This window comes from Zonotrichia leucophrys, unplaced genomic scaffold (assembly GCF_028769735.1).
Source record: "Zonotrichia leucophrys gambelii isolate GWCS_2022_RI unplaced genomic scaffold, RI_Zleu_2.0 Scaffold_48_389894, whole genome shotgun sequence".
NCBI lineage: Eukaryota > Metazoa > Chordata > Aves > Passeriformes > Passerellidae > Zonotrichia > Zonotrichia leucophrys.
Window position 1 is genome coordinate 3,210 of NW_026992253.1, and position 21,367 is coordinate 24,576.

Consider the following 21,367-nt stretch of genomic DNA (forward strand, 5'->3'; position numbering starts at 1 on the left):
ATTGGAATCAGCTGGGGTACGATACTGATGCTGTCAGCTGGGGTACTGATTAGGCTTGATTGGTGTCAGCTGGGGGTACTGATTAGGCTTGATTGGTGTCAGCTGGGGTGTGTCAGCTGGGGGTCTGATTAGTTGATTGGTGTCACTGGGGGTGCTGATTAGGCTTGATTGGTGTCGGCTGGGGGTCCTGATTAGGAAGGGTGGGGTTCCTATATAATGTATATAGTAAAAAGAATAAATACTATATGTCCGTCAGCAGTAGAAAATTTCAGCTCCCGGGAATAAGGGTTTGTTTTGTATTTTTAATTTTTTTTTTTTTCCTTTACTCCCCGGGAGCCTGAAAGTTTCTACTGCTGCTTTTTTAAACTAAAGCTAGAAAGGAAAACAAAGTTAGAGAGAGAGAGAGAGAGAGAGAAAGAGAGAGAGAGAGAGAGAGAGAGAAAAGAGAGAGAGAGAGAAAAGAGAGAGAGAGAGAGAGAGAGAGAGAGAGAAAAGAGAGAGAGAAGTAAAGGCTGAAAAAAATAGAGAGAAGGAAAAAGAGTGAAAAGAAGAGGAAGAGACAGGGAAAAAAAAGACAGAGGGAAACAGAGAGAAAAGAAGACAGAGAAAAAAACAGAGAGATAAAGCCTTGGGGGGGGGGGTCCTCAAATAAACATCCTTTTTCACCCTGCTACCTTCAAACCTCCCCCCACCCACAATAATTCCTAACTGTATGCCTGCTCACATTCCCTCTCCTAATCACAATCCTCAACTCACCTGATGCCTCAATCTCAGACATCATCCTTGACACTGGGCGGATCCCTCTTGTGACATGATGAATCTGCTGAAAAAAGTGTTGTACTTGACACAACCAGGAATCTCTGGATGCTGCGCTCCTCCTAAAAAAAATACAAACGTCGACACGCAGCAGGGTGAGTTTGGTTTTACAGGGAAGAGGGCCAGCACAGGATTTCTCCAGGAGCAAAGCTGCCCCCACCGAGAACTCGGGCTGCTCTGGCAGTGCCAAGCACCTCCTGCAAACTGGCATCAGCAAACTCAGGGGGTGAGTTTTTCTGTGCAGAAATTCTCCCAGACCAAAGCTGAGAGCATCTAACCCTGACCACAACAACTTAGCTGGGTCTAAAACTTACAACCTTTGGACTGGCAGTGTGGGACCCGACCTGCTGTGCCACCGCTGACCCCTTTCTAAAGCATTCCACTGCAGTCCTAAAACTCTGCCTTTTCAGAGGGTGTTTCCTCTGACCCTGACCATAATCTTCAAAATATTCTAGGGAATCAGAGAATGGCTTTGAAAAAGCCCCAACAATACCCTAAAAAGTCCCAGAGAAGTCCCTTCCAAAATCCCCTAAATACCTTTAAAAGTCCTGAGAAAAAAACTCAAAAAGACGTGCTCAGTCTCCAAACTCTACCTGTTGCTCTCTAGCCGCAGTGGGTCTGTTGTTCTCTGAGGGTTCTGTCATTGTCCTGGTGTGTGAGGGTTGCTCTCTGGTCTCGCTGTTAGGGTTGCTGTGTTGTGCTGCTGTTGGGGGAAAAGGCTGTTTTTAGGGGAGCTGGTTAGGCTGAGGTTAGGGCTGGGGTGAGGGGTGGTACAGCTGTATCCTGTACCCCTGATCTCCACTGGACTGTCCAGCCCTCAAGGCCTCTCCCTTTACCCCTCAACCGGTCCCTCTGCCCCGCAGCCCTCAGCTCCTGTGTACCTTGAAATTGGGTTTCCTATTATTTTGAAACTAGGTTGTTCTGGTATTTTGAAATGCAGTTTTTTATAGGCTGGTTTGTTCGATATTTTTGTAGGCCAAGTTTTTAGTATTTTTTTTTGGCTGGGAGTTTGGTATTTTTGTAGGCTGGGCTTTTAACATTGTTGTAAACTGTGGGTTTGTTATTTGAAAACCTGTTATTGGCAGGGGTTTGGTGCACCAAAGTTCAGTGTCCTGGTTTCATTCAGCTTCTTCCACTACAACTAACATAGCAGGGGATCTATTAAATTGCAGGATATACTGTATGACGCTTCCTGAAATAGATACAAATTCCAGCTGCAGCAAAGCCCACCACCACATTTATTATAAAACCCAGCCTATAACCTAAAAAACCAAAAAAAATTCTCCAATTTATTTTACTGTTTTATATTTACATTCTATAGTTATATATCTTTGTTTATATATATAATAGACTATAATTTATATGTTATGTTACAATAATATACAATATATTATAGTTTTGTGTATTTATCTATTTGATTTCTATATTTCTGTTTACCACTATAATTTTATATTTATTTTTAAGTGTATATTTATTTTTATTTTCATCTACATATTAGACCATATAAATTCATTAACCCGACACATCAGAGCCATAAAAATACTGTACCTTTGTCAGCACCGGTACGCAGCACACGCTCATCCCATCGCAGCACATCAAAACAAAACCTATTTCTATTACTAACAGAACAAACATCCCACACCATTGAACCCTAATAAAAACTCAAATAAACCTAACCGTAAATAACTTTTCTACTGCTGCTTTTTAAACTAAAGCTAGAAAGGAAAACAAAGTTAGAAAGAGAGAGAGAAAATGTATCTTAAACACCCCACAGAACCCTAAAAAGAGCCTCCGAATACACTCAAAATGCCCTACTTTTAAAAAGCCCCTAAAACACCCGTAAAAATCCCCCAAGAACCTTTAAAAAATCCTTAAATAATCCTAAAAGAGCTTTAAAATTAACCCTAATTGTTAAAATTACCGATTAAAAGAAACCCTTAATCCAAGAATGGCGGCGCCCGTGCCGACACACGTCGCGTTTCCGCAAAATGGCGGCGCCCGTGCCGACAACGTGGATTCCGGCAAGATGGCAGCGCCCATAACCGACACGTGGATTCCAGCAAGATGGCGGCGCCCAATACCGACACGTGGATTCCGGCAAGAATGGCGGTCGCCCATCCGACACGTGGTTTCCGGCAAGATGGCGGCGCCCATGCCGACACGTGGTTTCCGGGAAGATGGCGGCCCCCATGACCGGATCTTTTTTCTCGATTTTTGCCGGGATTTTTGCGCTCTCCGCGGGTCCCCGGGGGCCGGAATGAAATTCCGGTTCGCGTGAGGCCGGCGGCGTCGCGGGGAGGGGCATCTAAGGCGTCGGGGCGGCCTCTGGCCGCCGCGGCCCGGCGACGAAGGGTCGGTGCCCGGGGGCGGGGGCACGGCGACGGGGGGCGGCGGCACGGCGACGGGGGGCGGTGCCGGGGGCGGTGCCCGGGGGCGGGGGCTCGGGTAGGGTTGGGGCGGCGCCCGGGGGCCGCGGCGCCCAGGGGAGGGGTGGTGTCGGGGGTGGCCGACGGGGGGCGGTGCCTGGGGGCGGCTAGGGCCAGGTCGGCGCGGGCTTGGCTAAGGGCAGTGCTGCGGTTTGGGGGGTGGGACCTAGGGGCGGGGCTTGGTGACGGGGTGGGTGCCTGGGTATAGGAATGGTGTCTAGTGGTAGGCGAGACTGATTAGGCTTGATTGGTGTCCGCTGGGGGTCCTGATTAGGAGAGGGTGGGGTTCCTATCTAGTGTTTATAGTAAAAAGAATAAAAACTATATGTCCGCTGCAGCAGTAGCAAGATGGCAGCGCCCATGCAGACACGTGGTTTCCTGCAAGATGGCGGCGCCCATGCCGACACGTGGATTACGCCAAGATGGCGGCGCCCAGGCCGACACGTGGTTTTTGGCAAGATGGCGGCGCCGATGCCGACACGTGGTTTCCGGCAAGATGGCGGTGCCCAGGCGTGCACGTGGTTTTGGGCAAGATGGCGGCGCCCATGTCGACACGTGGTTTCCGGCAAGATGGCGGCGTCCATGCCGACACGTGGATTCCGGCAACATGGCGCCTTTTACGACAGTCGCGCTTTACGGCAGATTTTACGACAGTCGCGCTTTAGGGCCGATTTTACGACAGTCGCGCTTTACGGCACCTTTTACGAAAGTCGCGCTTTACGGCCGATTTTACGACAGTCGCGCTTTACGGCCCATTTTACGACAGTCGCGCTTTACGGCACCTTTTACGACAGTCGCGCTTTACGGCCGATTTTACGACAGTCGCGCTTTACGGCCGATTTTACGACAGTCGCGCTTTACGGCCCCTTTTACGACAGTCGCGCTTTACGGCCGATTTTACGACAGTCGCGCTTTACGGCACCTTTTACGAAAGTCGCGCTTTACGGCCGATTTTACGACAGTCGCGCTTTACGGCCGATTTTACGACAGTCGCGCTTTACGGCACCTTTTACGACAGTCGCGCTTTACGGCCGATTTTACGACAGTCGCGCTTTACGGCCGATTTTACGACAGTCGCGGCTTTACGGCACGCATTTTACGACAGTCGCGCTTTACGGCACCTTTTACGACAGTCGCGCTTTACGGCAGTTTTACGACAGTCGCGCTTTACGGCCGATTTTACGACAGTCGCGCTTCGCTTTTTCGACAGTCGGCTACGGCGATTTTACGACAGTCGCGCTTTACGGCAGTTTTACGACAGTCGCGCTTTACGGCCGATTTTACGACAGTCGCGCTTTACGGCACTTTTACGACAGTCGCGCTTACGGCCGATTTTACGACAGTCGCGCTTTACGGCACCTTTTACGACAGTCGCGCTTTACGGCCGATTTTACGACAGTCGCGCTTTACGGCACCTTTTACGACAGTCGCGCTTTACGGCCGTTTTACGACAGTCGCGCTTTACGGCACCTTTTACGACAGTCGCGCTTTACGGCCGATTTTACGACAGTCGCGCTTTACGGCACCTTTTACGACAGTCGCGCTTTACGGCCCCTTTTACGACAGTCGCGCTTTACGGCACCTTTTACGACAGTCGCGCTTTACGGCACTTTTACGACAGTCGCGCTTTACGGCACCTTTTACGACAGTCGCGCTTTACGGCCGATTTTACGACAGTCGCGCTTTACGGCACCTTTTACGACAGTCGCGCTTTACGGCCTTTTACGACAGTCGCGCTTTACGGCCGCATTTTACGACAGTCGCGCTTTACGGCCATTTTACGCCAGTCGCGCTTTACGGACCTTTTACGACAGTCGCGCTTTACGGCACCTTTTACGACAGTCGCGCTTTACGGCCGATTTTACGACAGTCGCGCTTTACGGCACCTTTTACGACAGTCGCGCTTTACGGCCGTTTTACGACAGTCGCGCTTTACGGCCATTTTACGACAGTCGCGCTTTACGGCACCTTTTACGACAGTCGCGCTTTACGGCCCTTTTACGACAGTCGCGCTTTACGGCACTTTTACGACAGTCGCGCTTTACGGCACCTTTTACGACAGTCGCGCTTTACGGCCTTTTACGACAGTCGCGCTTTACGGCCGATTTTACGACAGTCGCGCTTTACGGCACCTTTTACGACAGTCGCGCTTCACGGCCGATTTTACGACAGTCGCGCTTTACGGCGTTTTACGACAGTCGCGCTTTACGGCACCTTTTACGACAGTCGCGCTTTACGGCACTTTTACGACAGTCGCGCTTTACGGCACCTTTTACGACAGTCGCGCTTTACGGCCGATTTTACGACAGTCGCGCTTTACGGCACCTTTTACGACAGTCGCGCTTTACGGCAGTTTTACGACAGTCGCGCTTTACGGCCGATTTTACGACAGTCGCGCTTTACGGCATTTTACGACAGTCCGCGCTTTTACGTGCCGATTTTACGACAGTCGCGCTTTACGGCACCTTTTACGACAGTCGCGCTTTACGGCCGATTTTACGACAGTCGCGCTTTACGCACCTTTTACGACAGTCGCGCTTTATTACGGTCGCGTTTACGCATTACGACATCGCTTTACGCCCTTTTACGACATCGCGTTTAACGGCCGATTTTTAGACATCCGCTTTACGCATTTACACATCGCGCTTTACGCCGTTTTACCTCCGCTTTAATTTACAAGTCGCGCTTTAGCGTTTTACGACAGTCGCGCTTACGCCCTTTTACACAGTCCGCTTACGGCCGTTTTACGACAGTCGGCTTCGGCTTTTACGACAGTCCAAGCTTACGGGATTTACGACAGTCGCCTTTACGGCACTTTTACGACAGTCGCGCTTTACTTTTAGACAGTCGCTTACGGCCTTATTACGACAGTCGCTTACGCATTTAGACAGTCGCGCTTTACGCATTTACACAGTCCGCTTACGGAGACAGTCGCGCTTTACGGCCGATTTTACGACAGTCGCGCTTTACGGCCTTTCATTCGACAGTCGCGCTTACGGCCATTTTACGACAGTCGCGCTTTACGGCACCTTTTACGACAGTCGCGCTTTAGGCCTTTTACGACAGTCGCGCTTTACGGCAGTTTTCCGACAGTCGCGCTTTACGGCCGAATTTACGACAGTCGCGCTTTACGACACCTTTTACGACAGTCGCAATTTTCAGTGCTTCTTTTTCTGCAACTTTTACTGCACTTTACCGAACTTTTTTTTCATCTTTTAAATCATTTATTTAACTTAGATTAATTTTTTCTTTTTTTATAGCTTTTTATCGTAAGTGCTCCAGACACTCAACGGTGTTTTGGGGTCGAGCGTCCACGCAGGTTGGTGAGAATCTGCGCCCCTTTTCAGAAGGCTGATTTATTATTTTATGATCTCGTTCTATTAAAAGTGAGATATGCTATCTAAGACAATCGGAGACATCAGAAGCGGAAAAATTTATATACGACTGCTCCGTCTGACACATGGCCAGATTGGTCACAGTGAACAAAGCAGGAGCATTCAACGCCCTGTGGCTGACCATCTCCAGCCACAGTCCACGCAGCGACCTATTGTTCCACCTGTTCTGGCTTCTCAGGGAAACCAGCAAAGGTTCTCACAACACGTCATGCCGTGGTGCACAGGCAGCATGGCTGGCAAGTCACTGTGCTCCTGCAGCCCAGTGTCACAGACAGGAGGGAAATTCACCCCTGCCACCTGTGCTCACACAGCCTGCCAGGACCGCTGAACGGCCGGCATGTCCTGTCGCCTGGCACTGCGGCTGCCCTGAGAAGCGCCACCTCTTCTAGCTCTGCCTGAGCGGTCATGGCAGCGCTTTGGGAAGGCTGCATTTGCTGCCCATCAGCTGCTCTGTGTCTGCCGTGAACTGAAATAGCCCAGGTTTGGGTTGGTGCTGAGCAGAGGGCAGTGAGGAGAAAGGGAGAAGGCTGTGCTGCAGGGCAGGTGGATCCAGGCAGAGCCAATCTGGGAGCAGCCTTGTCTGACAGCATTTCATTTTCCAGTTCTACTACATTACATTTCATTTTGCACTTCCGCTAGCACTGCAAGTCAACAGGTTTCAAATCTCCTCCTCAGTCCCAGCAGCCTGCTTGAAAGCGCTGTGTCTTCATCAGCGTTGATGGTCCTTCTGAAATGTGAGTCTCACTGGCTGCATCCAAACCTTGTGCTCGAAGAGCATTCCTAATTAAGACAGATTGGGCCTTTGGGGAAGAAGGGGCTGCAAAGCATTTCCTAAAGCATTTTCTACTCCAATTTCATTGTGAGGAAATACACCTGAAGGATGATGCAGGGATTAGGATTGAGACTAAGATGAGTTTGGTGGGTCAATTTTACTTTGAGAGCTTGAGAAGCACAGGAAAGCCCAAGTGATGATCCCAGAGGGTGGAACACAGAGGTTTCACCCTCCCAGATATATAAGGGCCTTACCCTTAAAACCACTGCTCTCAGCACGGAGCTGTCTCAATGCTGCGTTAATGTTTTCTCCTCTCTGTGCATGTATGGAATTGAAATCCCTCTTGGAGAGGAAGCTTATTCCAAGTAAACTCCGAAACGATCAGCTGGAAAAAAACCTGAAATGTTCTTCCACTTGATTTGCTGCTCCCTGCCAAATGCATGTGCATGCCAGGTCTTGAGCCTGGTACTGGAGCTGAGCCTTGAAGGAGGAATTGTCTACACAAGGCTTCTCCTTCAGTTTTGGGATCCAGTGCTGATTGCAACCAGCTCTGGTGAGAGAAGTGATCATAAATACGCCTCATTTCTGTGCGGCTCATGAAAAATGAAGAGCAGGTTTGGCCCAAGGCAGGGGTTGTGGTCAGATCCTGTCTGCTCTGCAGGGAGTTTTTGGTCCCTGGGAACCTCTCGTGTGGGGCAGGAGTTCCTGTTGCAGCATCTCCTGCTGGGCTTCACTCCCAGATCCTCCAGTAATGATATCTGAGGGTTATCTGGCTGCACTGGCCAAAGGTGCTCTGCTAAGACACCTTCTCCTTCAATTCTTTCAGCTCCCATCAGCTTTCATAGCCTTGGATATTTTTAAATCCTTTGGCATTTGAAACACTGCTCCCCTGCAAGGCCTTCTCCTAAATCCCAGCTTCTCCGAAGGCCCAAGGGTTGGCCAAGGGCGGAGCTGTTCTGGGTTTGTTGGTGGTGCCTTGTAGTGAACAGCGTGTTCAGAGCTGCTCTGCTGCTTCTGCCTATCACTTTGACAGGCAAGGAGTGTGCTGGGATATGATAAATCACTAAATTGTCACGTCTGAATGCTGCTTGCAATGAAAACATTGTGTATAAACCCTCCTAAATGGTGGTAAATTTGTCTGCTGTATTTCTTCCCTCTCACCCCACCACTGCTGCTCTAAGTATGATCCCTTAGTAGCTCCGTCTTTCTTTGTGTTTTGTTTGACATTTATGCCCACTTTCCCCAAAGTTCTGGGGGCTCTTTTTAAAATATGATATTGATTTTTTTCCTTGGTTTTAAAAAACTCTGAAATACACACACACACTAAAGAAGCAGGTTTCCGTGGCTCAGCCCTGAGTGGTGAAGGAAGAGCAGCAGGAAGGGTGGTTTGTGGTGCTGGAGAAAGTCTCTGCAAGGCTTAAAGGAGCATCCCATTTCCACTGATGGCTTTTGTTTTTGAAGATCTGGAAAGAGTGCGAGTCCCTCATTCCGGTTTGGGTGTCTTGTTTTAGGAAATGTGTTCTTTCAGCTCCTGGAGAGCAAAGTTTTGGGTTCATCCTCACATCCTCCAGTCTTGGTGGCTCTGTTGGTTTTTTTTATTTCCCTTTCTCTGCCCTTTTCGCTGCCCTCACTCCCCTGACAGCTGCTGGGGATGTGATTCAGGCGCTCATCACTGCTCTGCAGCTTTACAGAGCTAAAACTGACCGGGCCTTTCACCCTCCTCTCATCGCAGGGGTGCAGAGTGAGGCACACGGCAGGGCAGGGGTTTTCTCTGTTGTTTTGTCTTCTGGTTTGATGTTTAACACACGAGGCAGAACCCCAAGCCCTGCTCACCCTGTCAGGCCAGGCTGCAGGGGAGCACATTGACAGCAATTGTGGCTGCGCCACAACCACAATCAACCTGACACAAAAAGGGTTTAAGGCTTCCAGCAGTGCCACGGTGGCTGAGCTGAGCCCAGCCTGGGTCTGACTTAGTCCCTGATCTGTGTGAAGCCATCTTCTGTGCTTTCCTGAGGCTGGGACAGCTGCAGAGGTTGCTCTCCGTGAGCACAGGATGGCAGCTGTGGGCTGAAACCTAATGGGGTTGTGAGGGATTTAAAAGAAAAAACATTACAATGTCTTTGTCAGTCTTCCGTGCTCACTTAAGCTGGCTGTTGGTGATTTGTAGTATTTGTTAAAATAAAAAACAAATGCTTTCCTTTTATAAGTAAATATGCTATGAAGAGGGCTTCAAAGGAAAGGTGATTAGTTACTATGCAACTGTTGCTAAATTCATTAGTTGATGGCCCATATACTGCATTTTTAAATGTTACTGATACCTGATACAGACCATTCCCAAGCTCTTTGATAATTATTGATCAGCCATCTGCATCAGCATCATCTGCATGAGCGGTGATGGCCCAAAAGCAGGACGGAGAGAAAGGGGTTAAGCTGTAGGCAGGAAAGGGAAGGCAGAAACCAAGCAGCAAACAATTGGCACCTGGGCTCCATTGAAGACTAAAAGTGGGGAAACATGGCTTAACTGAGAAATCTGCACGAATCCCCATCCCACATTCTCTCTCTGGTTGCTGTTTCCATATTCCCTGGCCCATTCCCATTCCCAGTCCCGTCCCGGGCGCTGCTCCCGCCCACCAATCCTAGTACAATTATTTGCATAACCCCGCCCTTCCATTTGGCCACGCCCACCGCTAGCTGTAGCCATGTCCTGTTCCTTCCCAGTGCTCCCAGTAAGAGCGGTACTGGGGAGAAAGTGCTCCCAGTTCCTTCCCAGTGCTCCCAGGAAGAGGAGTACTGGGCGGGAAAGCACTCCCAGTTCCTTCCCGGGGCTCTCAGGATGGCTCGCAGTTGTCCCCCTGTCGTACACAGTGCTCCCAGTATCGGCTCCCAGTGCCATGTGGAGCACTCAGGCAGAGGAGAGGTCGTTCTGCTGCCCTGACTGTGGGAAAGGATTCAGGGAAAATTCCACCTTCGTCCCCCACTGGCACATCCACACCGGGGAGAGGCCCTATGAGTGTCCCCAGTGTGGGAAAAGCTTCTCCAGGAGCTCTCACTTGACAGAACACTCTAAGCACTAAGAGCAGCCCTGAGAGTGCCCCGAGGGCAAGAAGAGCTCCAGGCTCCATCCTCCACGGGAGGATCTGAGCTGGATGATCCCCAGTGACCCCCATGGGCAGAGCCCCAGTGATCAGTGATCCCTGTTGGGAAGAAACTTGCCTGAGGGCCCCACACCCTCCTGGCTCCCTGTGGCCCGGATTTTCTTTTCATTTCTCTTTGTCCTTTCAAAACACCTAAATCTGGGGTTGAAAATAAAGCTGTTGAACTTCAAAGGATGGGGACGTGGGGGGCTCTTCCAGGGGATGCAGAAGATGCTGGGTCTGAGGGTGTTGAGGGTTCCTGAGAGGAACTTGGGGGTTGCTGAGCGCTTTGAGCTCCTGAGGCTAAGGGGCTGTGGCTGTGCTGGGAGACCCTAGCAGAGATTCTGGGGCAGCTGATCAAGGACCCCCTGCCCTGGAACTGTCCCAATGTCCTCCCATCCCTGTGTCCCCTGTCCAGGATCTCCCTGTCCCCACTTTTGCTCCCATTGCCCCCCACCAGTTCCTGTGTGTGTTGGTTTTATGCATTGACATTTAGGAAGGAAGAAGCCACACACCAAAATTATTTTTTCTGAAAAGAGCTGCTGAGAGCTTCTTCTGTGCCTAGCCAAACCAATTGCTGCCTAGCTCTGAGAACAGGCATGTTAATAAGCCAATTAAAGCTTTTAAACTGGTCAGACTTAAAAATGGCACCCCAATAAGTTAAATAGCCCAAAAAAACGCAGCTGTGGGAAGGCTGTGGAAGATGAGAAGGACCTCATGAATGCAGCTGCTATTCGTGAAAACTGAAGCCACAAGAAAACTGTTCCTTGTAGAGAAATCTCCACAGCCATGGCAAGAAAGACTCCTCTCCCTAAGAAAATGGATGAAAGATTATTTTAGCAGAAGTAAACTGACTGAGAATACCAAATTTGTCTCCGTACATTGTCAGTAGGAAAGATAAAAAGTGGTGGGGAGGAGGTGTTCCTAAAGTTTTATTCTGATTCTTAGTACTCCCTCTTTTAGTCCTATTACTAAAGCTTTCTTTATACCCTTTTAAAGTTTTAAGCCTACTTTAACTTCCTTCTAATACTATCTCACAAGAAGAAACAAGTAAATAATTCTAGAGACTCCATGAGCATTTAGCCAACACTGAACCCTCCAGGCCGTATCACCCCACTGCTGGTCACATCCTGCTTCCATCCCAGTCTGGATCCCATTCCCAGTCTCATTCCCTGTCCCAAATTCTCTGTCTGGTTGCCATTCCCATGTTCCTATTCCCATATTCCCTGTCCTGTTCTGGTATTCCTGGCCCAGCCTTTCCATTTTTATATTCCCTGCTCCATTCCCATGTTCCCATTCCCATTCCCTGTTCCCTCTCACCAGGTGCCACCGCCATCGCTCCGGCCCCTTGGATCCCTCCCTGCTGTGCTGGCCATAATTCCCAATTGAATTCCTAATTAGTCCCTGCAGGGCCTTTTCCTGCTGCTGTCCAGAGCCAGCGGGAGCTCAAACACACTTCCCAAAATTCTTCCTCCTGTGCCAGGTCTGGGATCTGTGCCCATTCCTGGGATCTGTGCCCATTCCCAATCTCCAGCGGGATCTGTGCCCATTCCTGGGATCTGTGCCCATTCCCAATCTCCAGTGGGATCTGTGCCCATTCCTGGGATTATCCCAAACCTTTAGGACTATCCCAAATCCCTCCATCCCCTCTGGATCATCCCAACTTCTTCATCCCTTCTGTCTTTTCTTCTTTTCCATCCTCTTTTCCACCTTTCTGTCCTCTTTTCCTGTTTTCCATCCTTTTTCCCCCTTTCCCACCTCTTCCTCTTTGGAAAAACAGGTGGGAAAAAAGCAGGAAAATATCAGAAAAACCCTGGGAGCGAGTAATTAAAATAATACATTTTTAAAATAATTAAAAACCGGGCAGAAAGGAGGGGGGGGGAAGTAATCAACTCCCACCAAAGGCCAGAGATATTATTTTTTTATTTGCTGTCGAAATAAAGATGGAATTTGGCCCCGAAATTCCCCAAAAAAATACAGAAAAACCCAAGGCAGAGCAGCTCCATGCGCCATGAATCCAACGGAATTCCAGAAGAACCGAGGAGGAGGAGGAGGAAGAGGAGGGGAAAAAATTGCAGAATTGGGAGAAAAATGTGGGGGAAAAAAAAAATCCTATGAGCTGGGAAAAAAATGGGGAAATAAAGTGGGGAAAGAGGGAGAAATGGGGGGAAGAGGGGCGGAAAGGGGACAAAAAAGGAAAAAAAGATTTAAAAAAGGGGAGGAAAAAAGGGAAAAAAGAGGGAAATGCAGTTTGGGACTCACTGAGAACTGGGAATTTCCACCTCATCATTGCATCCCTCTGGAATTATTCAGCAGACGGTAAAGGGGAAGCGTGGAAGCGTAGAAAACAAAAAGCTGGGAATTCTCTCTCTCCCCTTGGGAATGTCCATCACAGCTCTCCGGCCGTGTTGATGACGTGGAAGAGTGTGACATTGTAGATGACCTGGTGGCCGTTATTCCAGGTGTAGAGCACCCTCTCCCGCGGGTTGTAGTCCAGCATGGAAATGTGAGAATACTGATTATGGAAGGGGATATCCGTGTACTCGTAGCTGGAAGTGTTCGTGTGGTAAGCAAAATAAATCTTGGCGCCGGCCAGGTGGGAATTGGTGACGTACAGAATCCCGCAGATCATGAAGGACTCGCCTGCGCTACGTTTGGGGTACCCCGTATCCCAGCTCCTCAGCACTTCCAGGGTGTGCGGATCCACACGACTCACCACGATATTCCCGGCATTCTGGTTGGTGGTGTAGACAGCCCAGAGGCCGTTCTCATCCACCATGAAGTCGATGTCGGAGAAGCCGCCCCAGGAGTAGGGGAAGGTGTTGTTGTAGCCGGCGCCGGCAAGGCTGCGCTGCACCAGGACGCTGCGGGAGCGGAAGTGGTAGCGGACAGCGACGTTGCTCTGGAATTTGTTGTAGTACAAGGAGCCGTTGAAGACCACGTGGCCAGTGCCGGCCCAAGGGTGAGGCAGGAGGTGCTGGACAAAGTTTTGGCCGGAGACGAAGTCGCTGAGGCTACGGAATTCCAGCACACGCCGGCCCTTGTAGTAGCCGTCCATGTACCACACCTGGAGGGGAGAAACAGGGTTAAAACGGGGGGAAATGGGGTTAAAATGGGTTTTCAAGGTGGGCAAGGTATGATCAAACTCCTTTCAAGGTGGGGTGAAAAGCCCCTCAGGATGGGATCTAAACCTCTTCAAGATGGGTTCCAAAACCTCATCAAGGTGGGCTCTAAACCCACTGGAGATGTGATCAAATCCCCCATCCAGGATTTTCAGGCAACAGTGCCCAAAAAGTACAGGTTTTGTGCCCAAATCCCAAATCCATGGTGTGGGGACCACAAAAACGACCCATGGGTTCCCAGCCAGGTGCCAAATCCATGGATTTTCACCAGAAAATTGCTGGGAGTTTGCCCAAATCCCCCTCAAATCCAAGATTTGGGGACCCCAGGAAGTTTTGGGGAATGTTAAGGGAGATTTTGGGAGGGGATTTTAGATTCCCTTCCAGGTGCCAAATCCATGGATTTTCAGGGATCACCATGCCTGAAAAGTGTCGAGATTGTCCCCAAATCCCCCCAAATCCCATCAGATCCAGGTGATTTTTTGGGAAAATCCTGGTTTTTGGGAGTGGCCCTCACCCGGCTGTCGGTGCTGGGCGTCATCGTGTCAGTCATCCAGGATCCAAAGCGCGATCCCGAGGCGCGGATGGTGATGGGGTTGCTGACCCCTGTCAGTTTCCCACAGCCTGGAAAAATAGGGGGGAAAAACTGGAATTTTGGGAAAAATCAGGGGTTTGGAAAAGCAGGAGTTATGGGAAAAATCAGGGACTTGGAAAACCAGAGAGAAAATGGGAATTAGAGGGAAATCAGGGACTGGGGCCACAGCGAGGTCAGGAAGGCCCTGGAGGGTCTGGGAGTGGGATTGTAAAAGGAAAATGGGATTTTGGGTGTGTTTTGGGGGATTTTTGGGTGGATTTTGGACAGAATTTGAGGGGATTTTGCAGAGTGTTTTGGGGGGAGCTTTGGCAAAGTTTTGGGGGATTTTGGGATGGATTTGGGAGGGATTTTAGAGATCTTAGGGGGGATTTGGAGGGGATTCTGGAGACATTTTGGGGGACTTATAGGAGGGGATTTGGGGCAGATTTTGGGAGGATTTTTTGGTTTTTATGAGTGGATTTTGGGAGTGATTTTAGAGATGTTTTGAGGGGATTTTGGGCAGATTTTTTGTGGTTCTGGGGCGGATTTCAAAGACAACTTTGGAGAAGATTTTTAGCCTATTTCCACCACGTTTTCTTAGGATTTGAGACAAAATTCGGGACTTCTAATGGGATTTCTTTACCCAGTTTCTGCAGGCAGGCGTGCAGCCGTGCCTCCAGCAGCAGCACGCGCTGCTGTAGCTCCTCGTAGTCGTAGGCTCCCATCTCCTCCTGGATGGCCAGGAGAATCCCAGAGAGGTTCCTGACCTCCTCCTTGAGGTGCACGATGAGCCGCGAGTCCGCCTTGTACTGCTCCAGCACCGGCAGCAGCGGCAGCAGCTCCCGCATCTTCTCCTTCAGATCCTGCAGGAAAAAATCAGGATAAATGGCCCCAAAATCCCGGGATTCACCTTTAAATCCTGCAGGAAAAAAATTGGGAAAAATGACCCCCAAAATCACAGGGTTCACGTTGTTGTTCCTTCAGATCCTGAGGAAAAAATTTGGGAAAAATCAGTCCTGAAATCCCAGGGTTCACCTTCCAATCCTGAGCGAAAAAAATACCGGGAAAAATCGGTTCAAATGTCCCAGAGTTCAGGGGTTTTTTTGGAAGCTGTTTGTTCCTTGGGATAAATGGGGATGTTCAGGTTTGGGAATTCCAAAAACAAAAATTGGGGATTTTCAGCTCTGGAAGCCCCAAAAGGATCCTGAGGCCTGATCCCACGGGAAAAATCCTGACATGTGGAAGGAATAAACAAGCAGAAAACTGAAATACCGTGGGAATAAATCAGGGGAAAAAAAGGGCTGGAACACTGGGATTTTTTTGAGATAAAAAGTGTCAATTTCTCACCTGGAAGCTGCGGGCGTTGAGGGCTTTGTGGCCCTCAGAGGCCACGCGGAGCCGCGAGTCCAGGCCCTTCATCAGAGCCTCCGTGTTCCGCACGTACTGCAGGTCCCGGAAGGTGCGGAGGTCCAGGACTTCCATGGACTGGGAGATGTTCTGCACCTGGAGAGGTCGTTAATGGGGTTAATTACAGTAATTAATGGGGTTAATCAAGGTAATTAATGGGGTTAATCACGGTTATTAATGGGGTTAATCACGGTTATTAAGGTCATTAATGACCATCCTGGTAATTAATGTCGTTAATCACAGCAATTAATGGGGTTAATCAGGCTAATTAATGGGGTCATTAATGGCAATCTCCATAAGGATCCTCATCCCTGGAATCCCACAGGGATTTTCCCCTCAGTCCCAAATCCCCACATTCCCAACAGCAATTAACCCCTCCATTACCCACACAAGTTAATTCATTAACAAATTCCACAATAATTAACCCATTCCAGTCAATTAACTGATTAATCAGCAATTGGTTCTGGACCATTTGGGAATTCCCGACCTTTTCCAGGAGCTGCCGGAGCTGGAGGCTGCGGAGGTCGCGGGAGCAGGATCCCTGCACAGGGATCACGGCGGTGCAGAGACATTTTCCGTCCGGAGCCTGCGCCGAGGTGAACACCTGCCAGCCCTCATCTGGGCTCTGGAAAAGGGTCTGGAAAATCGGGATCGACACCTCAGAATTCCCAAAAAACACAGGGAGATCTGGTAATTCCCGGTACCAGAGAATCCTGATCCCAAAATTCAGTTTATTCCCATTTATGTCTCTTTTCAGCCTCTTTTCCCCTGTTTCTTCCCCATCTTTCTTCCCCCTTTTCCCTCTTTTCCCCCATTTTCCCTTCTTTCCCTCCCTTTTTCCGTTTTTTCCTCCCATTCCCTGGCAGATGACGTCACAACCGCACTGACGTCACACTCGACAGGAAAAAAAATAAAGAAGGGAAAATCCCTCCAGGATTTCCCCAAAAATTCGGGATAAACCCCGTAAAAAAAACCGGGATAAACTTCGGGAACTACCCCACTTGGCCCCAGCCTCAAAATCGCCGGTTTTCCACCCAAAAGGGAAGATCCGGAAATAAAATATTCCCAGGGAAAAACCGGGAGCGGGAGCAGCCGCAGCCCCTCCCCCAGCCTCTGGAGCCGTCATGAATCCTTAATTAGGGAGCGTTAATGAATAATTAATGAGGGAGAGTTAATGAATAATTAATGAGCGCGGCCTGGCCAGGGGGAGGAGCTGGGAGGGGTTTGGCATTTTTGGGGGAAAAAAAGAGGGAAAAAAGGGAGAATTTTCCAGGGATGGAGGCGAGATTTCGGATTTGGGATTTTGGGAGAAAGGGGGAATTTCCCAGAGATTTGGGATTTTGAGGGGAAAAAAAGGAATGGAAGGGGAAAAAAGAGGGAATTTCTCAGGGATGGAGGCAGGATTTGGGATCTGGAATTTGGGGGGAGAAGGGGGGAATTTGGGATGAGAAGGAAAGTGGGGAGAGGAATTTGGGATCTTTGGGGGAAAAGGAGGAATTTCCAAGGGAAGGGACCCCAAATTCAGGGATTGTGACTCAAACATTCAGGAATGAGGGACCCCAAAACCCAGGGATTCTCCCTCATTCCAGAAACCCCAAAATCCAGGAATGAAAAAATAGAGCGCTCTTCCAATTTTTTTTTGGGTGGTGTGAGAATCCAAATTTTTCTTCCTAAATCCCTTTTTTTTCCTCCCCAAATTCCCAATTTTTCTCCCCAAACGCCAAATCCCCAGGGCCGGACTGGGAAATTCCATCCCATCCCTTTGGAAGGGGAGGAAAAAAAATTTTTAAAATCTGCTTTTCCCCAAAAAACTCCAAAATCCTGGGGAAAAAAAAATAAATTAAAAAAAAAAAAAAAACACCAAAAAACCCCCATAAAAGCAAACAAGGAAAAAAAAAAAAAAACCCACCCTCCTGGGATTTTTGGGCTGAATTCTGCTCATTCCTGGTTTTTATTCCAGGGGCCCGCTTCCCGGTGATAAATGAGGGACAAGGGTGGTTAATGAGGCGCTAATTAACGTCCGGCGGCCGCTAATTACCCCGCAGAGTTGACTGACAGCTGGTGGGGGGGGGAGCTGGGAATGCGGTCCCAAAATTTCAAGAAATCACAAAAAAAACGCCCAGAATAAAAAAAATAGCCTCCAAAAATCCCCCAACCCCCCCCCCCCCTTTCCAGGCCTTCCCTCCCACCCCCCCCAAATTCCAATCGGGATTTTTCGGGGGGGTTCATCCAAATTTATCCCAAATTTTCTCCTCTTCCTAAAATTCCCAGCAATATCCAAAGCTCCGCTCCCAAATTTTAGCCCCCCTTTCCAGAAAACCTCTAAAAAAATGATTTTTAACCCCCAAAACCACCCCCGTTCCAATTTCGGGGTGGAGGGGGGAATAATTTTGGGAATTCTTTTTCTCCCGCAGCTGCCGCAGTCCCAAAATTCTCCCAAAATTTGGATTTTCCAGGGGCAAAATGGGATGGGGAGCCCCCAAAACATTGCGGGGGAGGTCCGGGGATGATCCCAAAATTGGGGGGGGGGAGGATCCCAAAATTCCCGGTGGGAATTCCAGGGGGGGTTCCAGCACAATTTTGTGAAGTGGGGGCAAGAATTGGAGGGAGAATTTGGGGGGGGGGGTGTCCCTAAAATTTGGGTTTTCCGGGAGGAATTCGGGGGGGGTGCCCAAAACCGGGGGGGGTCCCCAGAAATCGGGGGATGCCCGGAAGGGTCCCCGGGGGATTCTGGGGGGTCCCGGGGGTGGCAAAGGTGGGGGTCCCCAAAATTCGGGGGAGGTTCTGGGGAAGTCTGTAAAACGGGGGGGGGGATTTGGGGGGCTCTCCAAAACCGGGTGGATTTCGGGGGGTCCCGGTGCTCCGGGAAGAACTGGGGGGTGTTCCGGGGGTGGCAAAGGGGGGGGCCCCAAAATTCGGGGGTGAGCGGGAGGATGCGGGGGGGGCCAGGGGGTGGGGGTCCCCAAAACCAGAGGGAGGGGATTTAGGGAAGTTCCGGGGGGGTTTGGGTGGTCCTGGTGCACCGAGAAGCAGGGGGGGATTCAGGGGGTGGCAAAGGGGGGGAGTACCCAAAATTTGGGGGTGCCAGGGAGCCGGCAAAGGGGGTCCCCAAAACCGGGGGGGCGGGGGGGCAGAGTGGGGGTCCCTGGGGAGATTTCGGGGCTCCGGTGCACCGGGGGGGGTTCTCCTCACCACCCCACCCCCACCTCTGCCGCATCTCCTGATCGCAGCCTCCGCCAGCCCCAAAAACCCCCGAAATCTCCCCCAAAATCCCCCACCCAAAAAAAAACCCCAAACCGACCCCTCCCGGTACCGGGGGGGGTCACTCACGATTTTCTCGGATGTCCCGGCCCGGGACACGGCGGTGCCGTTGAGTCCCACGAGCGACGGGAGGGTCTGGGACATCCAGTTGGTGACCATGGCCATGGTGCTGAGCACGGCCCCGATCTTCAGCAGCGGCACCGTCATTGTCGCCGCCGCCGCCGCCACCGGCAGCGCCCCGTGCCCATCACCCCCCCGGTGACACCGGGAACCGGCAGCGGCTCGAGGAGAGCCCCCCCCTCTCCCTCCCTTCCTCCCTCCCCACCGCAGTAAAAACGCGGTACCGGGAACCGGGAACGGGAACCGGGGGTGGCACCGGGAACCGGGACCGGTTCGGGCAGAGCCCCCCGCCGTAAAAGCGCGGCACCGGGAACCGGGACCGGCTACCGGTGGTGGCACCCTCAGCTCCTACCGGGGGTGGTACCGGGAACTGGGACCGGTTCGAGCAGAGCCTCCCGCGCCTTAAAAACGCGCTACCGGGAACTGGGACTGGCACCGGCACCGGGAATCGGGGGTGGCACCGGGACCCGGTACCGGCCCGATCGGAGCCGCCCCCGCGGTTTCAAAGGGGTCCCGGGGTGGCACCGGGAGCCCCCAAAGCCCCCCCGGGGGTGTCGCCCCCGTCCCGGGGCTGTCGCCGGTGCCGGTGCCGGTGCCGGGCCCGCTCCGAGCCGCCCCCGCTGGGAGCGGGGCCCGGGGCTGACGTCGCTGCCGCTGGCCCGGGGCCAGCCCCGAACGGCCCCGAAACGGGGCGGGACCGGCACCGGCACCGGGGGCGGCTCCGGGGCGGGCTTGGGGCGGGTTTAGGGGGGGTTTGGGGCGGGTTTAGGCCGGGATTAGCGAGGGGTGGGTTTGGGGTGGGTTTAGGGCGAGTTCGGGGTAGGAACCCCCCAATATCTCAAATTTAGGGGACCAGAACCTCTGAATCCCCCCAGGACCCCCAAAATCCCCCTACCCGAGCGGTTTTGGCTTTCTGGGGGGGAATTTTGGGGTTTTTTGGGGGAGAATTTTTTGGGGTTTTGGGGGGAATTTGGAGTGTTTTGAGATTTTTTTGGGGGAAATCTGGGCGGTTTTGGGGGGAATTTTTGGAGTTTTTGGACAGCTCCTTTCCCCCAGTGTCTTCGGCTGTCCCCAGAGTCCCCCCAGTATCTCCCAGTACCCCCCGTTGTCCCCCAGTTCAAACTGGGGTGTCCCCAGTGCCCCTCCAGTGTCCCCAGTTCTTCCCCCTTCCCTCCCCCCCCCCCGCGCTGTCCCCGTGTCCCACTCCCCTCCCCCACGGCCACACCCAGCGCCATCCCCGCAATTCCCAAAATTCCCGCAATTCCCAAAATTCCGGCCGCCGTCGTCCCCCTCCCCCTCCCAAAAAAAACCCAGATCCCAAAAAATTCCCCCCACAAAAAAATTCCCCAAATTCTCCCCCTTACCTGCCTGGCGCAGAGGAGGAGGAGGAGGAGGACGCTCGGGGGGAGGAAGCGCATCCTGACCCCCCCCAAACCCCCCAAAATCCCCCCAAATCCCCCCAAAACTCCTCCAGGACCCCCGAAAATTCCCAAATAATTCCCAGCCCCCCCCCCCCTGCTCGCCCCCCTCCCCACCCCGAAGCCTCCGCGCAGCCGCAGCCTCGGAGCCGCCCAAAAGAAAATCCCGAAAAAAAAACCCGAAAAAAAACCCCAAAACCCCCCAAAATTTGGGGAGGGGTAGCCGGGGGGAGGTGGGGGAGGGGGGAGATGATTTTGTGGGGATTTGGGGGATTTTGGGGGGGAATGTTTGGGGGGTGGGGCGTGGTCTCGTGGTCCCCACCCCCTCCTTTCTTCCCCTCCGTCCAAATCCCCCAAAATTCTCCGAAATGGCCCTCAAATTCCGCAAATCCCCCCTAAATCCCCCAAAATTCCCCGAAACCACCTAAAAACTCCCCCAAATCTGCTCCACACCCCCCCACTCTGAAATCCTCCTCCCCCAAAACCCCAAATCCTCCCCAATCCCCCCCAAACCCCTTCCCAACAAAACCCAAAACCCCTAAAAAACCCCAAATCCCCCCCAAACTCTGCCCCACGCCCCCCCAACCTCAAATCGCCCTCCAAAAAACCCCAAATCCCCCTAAATTCCCCCCAAATTTCCCCCAAATCCCTTTGATCTGGAGGGTTTTTTGGATTAGGGAGGATTTTGGGGGGGATTTGGGGGAAATTAAAAGGTACTTGTGGTTTTTTGGAAGGGGGGTTTAGGGATTTGGGGGATTTGGGTTTTTTTTGGGATTTATGGGGAATTTGGGGAGGATTTGGGGGATTTTAGGGCGATTTGGGGGAGTTTTAAGGGGGTCTCCAGTACCCCCTGGAACCACTCCCTACATCCCCCATTAACTAAATCCCATATTCCCCATTAAATAAATCCATTCCCTATTCATTA

The 21,367-nt window shown here is 51.4% G+C and overlaps 1 protein-coding gene and 1 long non-coding RNA gene across 3 annotated transcripts; both read right to left on the reverse strand.

The window, feature by feature from the left end:
* Nucleotides 1–344: 344 nt before the first annotated feature.
* On the reverse strand, nucleotides 345–2,708 carry LOC135460478 (uncharacterized). The gene is made up of 3 exons (XR_010443236.1): nucleotides 2,365–2,708; nucleotides 1,410–1,519; nucleotides 345–878 (listed from the first exon to the last, which is right to left on the reverse strand). It is a non-coding gene; the product is annotated as an uncharacterized LOC135460478 (long non-coding RNA).
* A 9,739-nt stretch (nucleotides 2,709–12,447) lies between these two features.
* Nucleotides 12,448–20,466, reverse strand: OLFM2 (olfactomedin 2). Of its 2 annotated transcripts, none has more exons than XM_064737319.1 (6): nucleotides 20,389–20,466; nucleotides 16,131–16,280; nucleotides 15,584–15,739; nucleotides 14,880–15,099; nucleotides 14,180–14,286; nucleotides 12,448–13,610 (listed from the first exon to the last, which is right to left on the reverse strand). In XM_064737319.1, exons 1-6 carry the CDS (start codon nucleotides 20,440–20,442, stop codon nucleotides 12,933–12,935), a joined length of 1,365 nt encoding a protein of 454 aa, XP_064593389.1. In that variant the 5' UTR covers nucleotides 20,443–20,466; the 3' UTR covers nucleotides 12,448–12,932. The 2 variants fall into 2 exon arrangements, with proteins under 2 accessions (XP_064593389.1, XP_064593388.1); XM_064737318.1 differs by lacking the exon at nucleotides 20,389–20,466 and adding an exon at nucleotides 18,974–19,707.
* Between the last annotated feature and the right edge of the window lie 901 nt (nucleotides 20,467–21,367).

What these genes read in the sequence shown, in the direction of transcription:
- OLFM2 (XM_064737318.1), bottom strand. Translation starts at nt 19,111, where the DNA reads ATGACGGTGCCGCTGCTGAAGATCGGGGCCGTGCTCAGCACCATGGCC. An exon ending in TCCGGCAGCTCCTGGAAAAG is followed by an intron (nt 15,740 to 16,130) that starts GTCGGGAATTCC and finishes CGACCTCTCCAG; the next exon opens with GTGCAGAACATCTCCCAGTC. An exon ending in CGCCCAGCACCGACAGCCGG is followed by an intron (nt 13,611 to 14,179) that starts GTGAGGGCCACT and finishes TCTCCCCTCCAG; the next exon opens with GTGTGGTACATGGACGGCTA.